Source organism: Sinocyclocheilus grahami, unplaced genomic scaffold, assembly GCF_001515645.1.
Source record: "Sinocyclocheilus grahami isolate Dianchi unplaced genomic scaffold, SAMN03320097.WGS_v1.1 scaffold2130.1, whole genome shotgun sequence".
NCBI classification, from domain to species: domain Eukaryota; kingdom Metazoa; phylum Chordata; class Actinopteri; order Cypriniformes; family Cyprinidae; genus Sinocyclocheilus; species Sinocyclocheilus grahami.
Window position 1 is genome coordinate 76,819 of NW_015507309.1, and position 10,081 is coordinate 86,899.

The 10,081-nt window shown below is 41.6% G+C and overlaps 1 protein-coding gene across 1 annotated transcript in view; it reads right to left on the bottom strand.

Annotated features, from left to right (window-relative positions):
- Nucleotides 1–9,425, bottom strand: part of LOC107574151 (uncharacterized) — a 41,811-nt gene extending 32,386 nt beyond the window's left edge. Inside the window, 7 exon segments of the mRNA XM_016260617.1 lie at nt 4,395–4,786; nt 5,019–5,231; nt 5,321–5,411; nt 5,990–6,367; nt 6,916–7,372; nt 7,463–7,814; nt 9,364–9,425. Coding sequence (XP_016116103.1) covers nt 4,395–4,786; nt 5,019–5,231; nt 5,321–5,411; nt 5,990–6,367; nt 6,916–7,372; nt 7,463–7,796 — 1,865 coding nt within the window. The 5' untranslated portion in view covers nt 7,797–7,814; nt 9,364–9,425.
- Between the last annotated feature and the right edge of the window lie 656 nt (nt 9,426–10,081).

Sequence of the window (10,081 nt, forward strand, 5' to 3'; positions counted from 1 at the left end):
GGGGGGGGGGGGGGGGCATTGAGAAATAAAACGGAGGGAGGTTGTAGTCACGTGACAAGAGTGATGCGAGAAGACTGACACTATGATAGCGGATTCAAAAGCGCAACTTTTGTTAATAAAACTTTCATTTCTTTGTTTAATATAAGTGAGCATCTTTATTGTTGCTGGGTTTTCATAAAAAAAAATAACAATGAACCACAAACTAAGCATTCGTTTTAAATAATGGAAAATACCTTATTTAGGCTATTTGGGTTACAACGCAAGGCTATATCCATCTTATTAATTTTGTTAATAAAAGTTAGATGTTTAATATATGCAAATTTGCCATTGTAACACTTTATTGCTGATGTGTTTTAATAAGATAATAAACCACAAACTACAATCGTTTTAGCCTAAGGGGAAATCCATATTTATTTGTGTGCTAAATTAATATCTTTATTCATTTTGTTAATAAAAGTTCAAAGTTTAATATATGTGAATTTGTCATTGTACTATTTTATTGTATAGCCTATGTTTTTTTTTTTTGCATTAATAATAATGAGCCATTAGCATTCGTTTGAAGTAAGGGGAAAATCCAAAACCTTTCATTTATTTGTGTTGCAACGCAGGTACACAGTCTTATTCGTTCTGTTCATAAAAGTTTTATGTTTAATAAGCGACTTTGTCATAGTAGCATTGCTGATGTTGTGTTTTTCATTAAGAGTAATATTGAATCAACCATAAGAATTAATTTTGTTTAAAGATTAGGAAAGGACTAACTATAACAGAAGCGGTCTGACGCAACAGGTTAGTATAACAATATAGTTTATTTATGGTCACAGAGAGTTCGGGTGTAGGATCCAGGTGATGACACGGGGAGTGTATAATTCGTAGAACGGATTAAAGGATATGATGAGTTGAATGATCAGAGTCCTTTCCTTTACAGGGGCTGGAATGCTCACGGAGGAGCACACACCTCAGCGATCCAGGAACTAGGAGGAACAGGAGACACTTGGAGACGAGGAAACACTAGGAGGAACACAGGAGGTAAGTAATGCAGGAAGTATTCAAATAGGAACAGTAGTAAAGTCAGAGAGTCCTCTACGTGTGTACGAGACCGGACAATGAGGGTGTCTGAGGTGTGTGCTTTTACGCAGGCTGGTGATGAGGTGCTTGATTGGCGACAGGTGCAGGTGCTCAGTACTCAGGTGATAGGGATCGTTGTGATTGGGTGGTGGTGGAGCCTGGCCGATCTGTTACAGTACCCCCCCACGGCCCGCTCCTGAGGGCCGAAAACCCCGACGTCATGGTGGTCTACCTCTGCCCCGAGGTGCCGGCTGATCAGGATGGGCAGCATGGAACTCAGACATTAAGGCGGGGTCCAATATATCGATCCTCGGTACCCATGAGCATTCCTCGGGTCCATATCCTTCCCAGGCTACGAGGTATTCCAGCTGACCACCACGGCGCCGGGACTGCAGAATTTCCTTCACTTTGTAGACTGACCCCTCATCCAGGATCAAGGGAAGAGGGGGTTCCTCTGTCTGGCCAGGCTCTGTGGGGAGAGAGACAGGTTCATGGTGAGGCTTTAATAGGGATACGTGGAACGTGGGATGAATTCTGTACTGTGAGGGGAGTTGGAGTTTGTAGGTGACCGGGTTTACTTGTTCCAGGATGGTGAAGGGACCAACAAATCTGGGACTGAGCTTTCTACAGGGCAGGCGCAGTTTGATGTCCCGAGTTGACAGCCATACCTTCTGGCCTGGTTGATAGGTAGGTGTTTCAGCTCTTCGAAGGTCCGCGACCATCTTCTGCCTGCGCACTGCCCATTGGAGATGGTAGTGAACAGTGTCCCAGACCCTCTCGCTTTCCCTGGAACCAATAGTCCACCGCCGGAACATCACAAGGTTGCCCGGACCAGGGGAACAGTGGAGGCTGGAACCCGAGCACGCACTGGAAGTGAGTAAGACCAGTAGAAGGCTGTCGCAGGGAATTTTGGGCATACTCGGCCCAGCCCAGGAACTGGTTTCAGGAATCCTGGTTGCCATGGCAGAAGGTTCGCAGGAATCGCCCCACCTCCTAAATCTTCCTCTCTGTTTGACCATTTGACTGTGGATGATATCCGGACGAGAGGCTTACGGTCACACCTAGGAGTTTGAAGAATGCATTCCATACTTTCGAGATGAACTGAGGTCCTCGGTCTGAGACGATGTCTTCGGGAATGCCATAGTATTGGAAAACCTTGTTGAAGAGAAGCTCAGCAGTTTCCAGTGCAGTGGGGAGACCTCGGAGGGGCAGAAGGCGACATGACTTTGAGAAACGATCAACTATTACCAGGATGCATGCGTTACCTTCAGAGGATGGCAGGTCAGTGACAAAGTCCACTCCTAGGTGTGACCAGGGGCGATTTGGCACTGGTAGAGGAAGAAGCTTGCCAGATGGTAAGTGGCGCGGGCTTTTGGACATGGCACAGTCTGGACATCCTTGCACTAACCTTCTCATGTCCCTTGCCATATTGGGCCACCAGAAACGATCTTGTAGCTGCGAGAGGGTGTTGTTGGCCCCTGGGTGGCCAGTGCCCCGAGAAGAGTGAATCAGTGGAGTGCGTTGTGTTCGTGGTACATACTGGCATCCTGGAGGACAGCCCGGCGGTAATGTTGGGAGTCGTATTTGAGGCTACTGAGGGGGAATTCCATTCAATGGGACTGATGATCGTCTTTGGTGGGATGATACTCTCCGGTTCTTCTGGACCTTCCACATGACTGTGAATACGTGACAAAGCGTCTGCCTTGACGTTTCTGGGACCAGGGCGATAAGTAATGCTAAAGTTAAACCTGGTAAAGAATAATGCCCATCGTGCTTGGTGAGGATTCAGACATTTGGCCTCACGTAGATACTGGAGATTCTTATGGTCGGTCAGTACGGTGAATGGATGGGCTGCCCCCTCCAGCCAATGCCTCCACTCCTCTAAGGCAAGCTTGATGGCAAGTAGTTCTCTGTTGCCGATGTCATAATTACTTTCCGCCGGGCTGAGCTTCCTGGAGAAGAAGGCACATGGATGGAGTCTGGCTGGGTTCCCCTTCTGCTGGGACAACACTGCCCCCCCCCTCCTGTAGTGGAGGGGTCGACTTCCACGACGAATGGGAGATCGGGATCTGGATGGACTAGGAGTGGGGCGCTAGTGAAGGCTCTCTTGAGAGAGGAGAAGGCTTCTAAGGCCGCGGGAGGCCAGGACAGAGACTTGGGTTTCCCTCGGAGTAAGTTGGTGAGGGGGCTGGTGATCCTGCTGTAGCCAAGAATGAAGCAACGGTAAAAATTGGCAAATCCCAGGAATCGTTGGAGCTCTTTAATCGTGGTGGGTTCTGGCCAGGAGGTTATAGCTTCCACCTTCCCCTCGTCCATCTGGATACCGGTACGATCAATGTTATACCCCAGGAACTGCACCGTAAGTTGGAGGAAAGTGCCCTTTTCCACCTTGAGGAATAGGTGGTGTTCTCTCAGGTGTTGGAGGACCTCCGCAATTTGCTGGCGATGTTCAGCCTGGCTCCGGGAGTAGATGAGGATATCATCTATGTAGACAATGACGAATCGAGGAAGAAACTCCCGGAGCACCTCATGCATAAAATCCTGGAATACGGAGTCATCTGTGATGAGGTGCTTGATTGGTGACAGGTGCAGGTGCTCAGTACTCAGGTGATAGGGATCGTTGTGATTGGGTGGTGGTGGAGCCGATCTGTTACACTAACGTTAAAGATCATAATAAGCACTACATATATGAGAATGCGAGATTTGTTGCTGCTGGGGTAAATGGCCTTCTCTGCTGTCTCTTTGCTATGTCTGTAGAAATGGTTGTTAATTCTTAATTTGGGTACGGCACAGACATGTTAGGTTATAATATAATCAAAAAATCATGGCAACAAATTATTTTTTTAAGTCAGTTTAATAAGTTGAAACGAATTTCAGTCAATTTGTTTCAACTTGACTCATGTTTAACTGTTGCTTCTTGCCATTGTAGGCGTAGGCTACTTTTTTTCCAATTAATTTTAATGAATATACAAATTCATAAAAATAAAAAAATATTTATTTTTTTGTTACAAATCGTTCATTCATTTTTAACACTGCACCCCCAGCACCTCCATTTTTTCGTGGGCTACACTCCAGGGGGTGCTGCAGCACCCCTACTTCTTGTGGTAATGGCTGTATCTCACCCTGCACAAAAACTGAGCTTAGATTTAGCCGTTGACACAAAAATGAGATCAGATGTAATGAATGGTCAGAATGCATTACTCTATAGCTAACACTGAAACAAAACAGAGCCCCTAATCTAAAGAGACTCATTAAGACCAGAAAACATGTTCCAGATTATGCAGAAATCATATTTCACAATAACTATAAGCTGCCAGAGATATTCTCACCTCAGCTCTGAGATGTAGGGCAGACACTGAAGGAAACTCATCACTTCTCTCTCTTCCTCTGATAATCCTCTCAGCACTACTGGTTTCTTCTCTGTCTGGAGCTTCAGCACTTCCAGGAGGACGGAGCTCTTTCTCTGTGAGAGATCTATGATCCAGACATCAGGTAACTGGAAAACTGACTGTAATGCTGGAAGATAACTCCTGCCTGTTTGAGTCTCATAGTTCTTCACATGTGAGCAAAGATCCAGCAGAGCATTGCATTTTTCTGGGTCGTATTGTCCTCTCACCTCAAAAAGTTTGCAGTCGCACTGAGAAGATTTATGCAAGAATTCTACAAAGAATTTGATTTGCTTCAGCGGTTCTTTACAAGTGTTTGAGGGAGGAGAAAGCTTCTAAGGCCGCGAATGTCCAGGACAGAGATTTGGGTTTACCTCGTAGTAAGCTTGTGAGTGGGCTGGTGATCTTGCTATGGTTTAGAATGAAGCGACGATAAAATTTGGCAAATCCAAGGAATCGTTGGAGCTCCTTAATTGTGGTGGGTTCTGGCCAGGAGGTTATAGCTTCCACCTTCCCCTCGTCCATCTGGATACCGGTACGATCAATGTTATACCCCAGGAACTGCACCGTAAGTTGGAGGAAAGTGCCCTTTTCCACCTTGAGGAATAGGTGGTGTTCTCTCAGGTGTTGGAGGACCTCCGCAATTTGCTGGCGATGTTCAGCCTGGCTCCGGGAGTAGATGAGGATATCATCTATGTAGACAATGACGAATCGAGGAAGAAACTCCCGGAGCACCTCATGCATAAAATCCTGGAATACGGAGTCATCTGTGATGAGGTGCTTGATTGGTGACAGGTGCAGGTGCTCAGTACTCAGGTGATAGGGATCGTTGTGATTGGGTGGTGGTGGAGCCGATCTGTTACACTAACGTTAAAGATCATAATAAGCACTACATATATGAGAATGCGAGATTTGTTGCTGCTGGGGTAAATGGCCTTCTCTGCTGTCTCTTTGCTATGTCTGTAGAAATGGTTGTTAATTCTTAATTTGGGTACGGCACAGACATGTTAGGTTATAATATAATCAAAAAATCATGGCAACAAATTATTTTTTTAAGTCAGTTTAATAAGTTGAAACGAATTTCAGTCAATTTGTTTCAACTTGACTCATGTTTAACTGTTGCTTCTTGCCATTGTAGGCGTAGGCTACTTTTTTTCCAATTAATTTTAATGAATATACAAATTCATAAAAATAAAAAAATATTTATTTTTTTGTTACAAATCGTTCATTCATTTTTAACACTGCACCCCCAGCACCTCCATTTTTTCGTGGGCTACACTCCAGGGGGTGCTGCAGCACCCCTACTTCTTGTGGTAATGGCTGTATCTCACCCTGCACAAAAACTGAGCTTAGATTTAGCCGTTGACACAAAAATGAGATCAGATGTAATGAATGGTCAGAATGCATTACTCTATAGCTAACACTGAAACAAAACAGAGCCCCTAATCTAAAGAGACTCATTAAGACCAGAAAACATGTTCCAGATTATGCAGAAATCATATTTCACAATAACTATAAGCTGCCAGAGATATTCTCACCTCAGCTCTGAGATGTAGGGCAGACACTGAAGGAAACTCATCACTTCTCTCTCTTCCTCTGATAATCCTCTCAGCACTACTGGTTTCTTCTCTGTCTGGAGCTTCAGCACTTCCAGGAGGACGGAGCTCTTTCTCTGTGAGAGATCTATGATCCAGACATCAGGTAACTGGAAAACTGACTGTAATGCTGGAAGATAACTCCTGCCTGTTTGAGTCTCATAGTTCTTCACATGTGAGCAAAGATCCAGCAGAGCATTGCATTTTTCTGGGTCGTATTGTCCTCTCACCTCAAAAAGTTTGCAGTCGCACTGAGAAGATTTATGCAAGAATTCTACAAAGAATTTGATTTGCTTCAGCGGTTCTTTACAAGTGTTTAACCTGCAACAAAGAAATCAAACATAAGAGCATGTACTGATTGACTTGATTTATTTTTTTATTGATATGGATGCTAATTGCAGCCATGCATTTAAGAGGGTAACTCACAGATATACTGTAAGTCTTAAAATGCAGATTTTTCAAAGTTAATCAAAGATGCCCCTTCTCAACAATAATTTTGTGGTCAAACAAACAAAATGCATTTGAATAATTACAAAACCATATCAAATCACTCAAAATTCTGACAATATTTTTTTATACATCTTGTTGCCATAATGTATTGTTATGCTCTGTGTCTTGCTTCAGCAAGAATTTCCATTAGGTTTATTACAAAAAAACTTTGCAAAATGCGAACCTATTTCTACATAGGGTACACAGCATATTCGTTACTAAGCCAAATGCAACCGGGACTCACAAAGCAACCCCTGTAACCATTGTAGGATCTGTCTCACAACAGACCCACCTACATGATGGAGACACACACATCAAACCAGCACATTCCATGGAAGGTAAATACATCTTTTCTGTATTTTTCCATTGGTTTTATATACACATCAAACAAAAGAGCTTCCAAGCTGGCAGTGCTAGAACTGTGGGCCAAAACACTTTCATCAAAGTAAAACATGTAATCTATCTGTCTGTCATCCTTCTCTGCCCAAAGTCGCAGCATTTCCTGGACAACTGTAGTCTTTCCTACTCCAGGTTTGCCGATGATGAGGATGCTCTTGTCCTGCCATCTCAGGAGGTCCTCAGGTGACAGTGCTTGTTCCTCGTTAGGAATGTAAGCCCTCAGCTTCTTGGGCCGTAGCTTTTTGCATTTTTTGTTTTTCAAATTTATTTTGCATTGCGTTTTCATGACAGAGTCAGTCTTTAAAACAAGAGGTATAAAACTTAAGTTTCCTTGTACCTTGTCATCCAGATGTTTACAAAAACATTTCCTTTGGTTCTTCAACATACTTTTTGCTTTCATCTTGAGCTGTGTCTGGTAGATTTTACAGGGCTTTGTACCTAAAATAGCAACAAAAGCATAAAAGAAATATATTGAAATATTTTAAATGTGTTAATTTCACCAAAATTATCTTTTATTTCTCTACTCACCAATTGAATAGCTGGCCTCTGCGTCTTCTTCTTTGAAGGGAAAATAGCTGATCCAGGGGTGTAAACCAGGATCTAATGTCGTCTTCTTAGTGACATCCAGAATCTTGAGTAATTTATAACTGGCCTCATCACCTTTGTTAATAACCCAATCCAATATACTTCTGGCTTTATCAAACTCTGTCCTCTCAGCTTTGAGAGCATCGACGTCATAGACATTGAAAGCCCCCTCCTGATAAAGACTCTCAATGATCAGAGGAAGGTTTTTCATGCCAGTCACCAGGTCTTTCCAGTTGTTTCTGAGGTATTCAGTAGCAGATCGCTGTGCAGACGCCATGCTGCAGGCATTTCAAACCTGAAGGAAAAGACATACGTTTAAGCACATTAACATCATGCATTTAAATGATATCGATTATTTCACATTTTAATTCACATTTAATATTTTACACTATTTTCAGATGTGAACAAAAGACTCACTTAAGTCACTAACCTAAATCCATCATACGGAGGTAGGTACACAAAATAAACATTATGAATATAAATAAAGCTGCATAGTCTGCCCTGGTGGTGGTGGTGGGGGGTGGAATAGAAACCATCAAAGAGTTTGTAATGGTTTTACTGGTTATAATGGGAATCATCTTGGTTTTAATAGAAACTGTAATGGTTTTACTGGTTCTAATGGGAATCATCTTGGTTTTAATAGAAACTGTAATGGTCACTGTAGGTCTCTACTGGTAATTGTTAACCTTTTATTGGTGGCTTGTTAAAACCACTTTAATTATGGAGGACCAAACCTGCAGAAATTAAAAATAAATAACAGGAAAATAAATAAAGAAATAAATAAATGATAAACACAAATATAGTTCATTTGAAATAGAACTTAATCCTGAATGTATTGTATTACTATTTTCATGTATGTAGTATTTTCTGTCTTTATTTGTAATTTATTATTTACTTATTTCATTTAAGTTTATATTTATTTTATTTAGGCTATGTATTTATTAATTCATTTATTTTTAAAGGTATTTATTCATGCATCTATTTTATTTTTTTATATTTATTCCCACATGTATTAATTTCCAGATTTATTTATTTATTTTTACTATATTTGTTTTTATCAGGTCATTTATTTCTGTCTTTATTTTCGTGTTATTACATTTATTTATTATTTCTGCAGGTTTGGTCTTCCATACTTAATACAATATGTCCCAAAACACAGAGGAAACTATTTTTTAATGGTTTTAAAAGTTGATGGTTTGATGATGTTTGTAATGGTATTAGTAGGGGAAACCATTAGCATTTATGTGATGGTTTCTATTGTTTCTTTCAGCAGGGACATTTTTTTTATTTAATTGTATCAACTCAGATTTCACACTCACAACGACTTCGAACCCGGAACTCCGTTTCCATCCGGGTTCCCCGTGAAACACTGAATGCAACCAAAACGAAACTAAAGTTAAATCGAAATTTGTCTCAAGCTGTTCAAAACTGCAGTCAAAGTTTGTGAAAGCTAGAGTAATTCGTGTTTCAAGTTGGAAAAAAAATCGCGAAATTAATTCGTTTCGCATTATTCCCAAAAGGATTTGGGAGAATAGTCGGAGACGATGGGCTGAGCAAGTGCGTCGCAATTACACACGAGAAATGCCTTAACACACATAACATGTGGAAATACATGTTTGAACACGTGCAAATAAATGTAACTAACACTCATGAATAACACACACAATGAACGATACACGCCGCGGCTATTAACGATGAATTTGGGGGAAACACACACACACACACACAAGTGTTAGATTAGACTGGCTTCACCTCTAATATAAAAAAAGAACAGATTAAGTTGCATTTCAGAGAGATATTAGAGTGGCAGATAAGTTAGCAATTTTGACGGGACAGAAATTTACCTCCTGTTGTCTTCGACTGCCACTTCCGTATGGGATTACATATCTGCCTAATTCTATTTGATCTAGGCCCTATTACAAAGCGGACGTACTGCGGACCTAAACGTCCGGGGGACGTCCCCTTTTTGCTGGGATGTTTTTTGTGTTTGTCAAAAGTATACTAATGAACGAGAAACAATGAAGAATGAACTTAGAAAGATGGGAGTGGATAACCTAAAGCTTAAACATATATTTACTTATGGACTAGAAAGTTTATTTTTGTATCTTATGAGAAAGGTCTTTACTACTTTTACACACCAGAGGCTTTTAAATGAGCTGTGTAACCAAAATATGCGTGTTAGAGAAAGTACAAATGTATGGTAGAAGGCAAGGCAAGTTTATTTGTATAGCACATTTCATACACAATGAAGCAGGGCTTGTTGTTGTGGCTGCGTGTTATCGGTGTCCTTGTGGGATGTGTCAACCACATGATGACTCAGGAGCTGATATGAAGTCCTGTGGTCACTCATACTCTGTCCAGCTGTGTGTGTGCCATTCAGGTTGAGTAGTTTGGCACACACTACTGAAGGATGACGGATGGAGAAGTAGATGTTGTCCTTTAGCACTCTTGCACCAAGTTTGTTTAGGTGGAGGCCATCCAGTTTAAACAGTTGTCTATGGCCCCAGAAAAGATTGAAGTTATCGATGAAATTGACTCCTTTTAAGCTGCAGATTCTTTGTA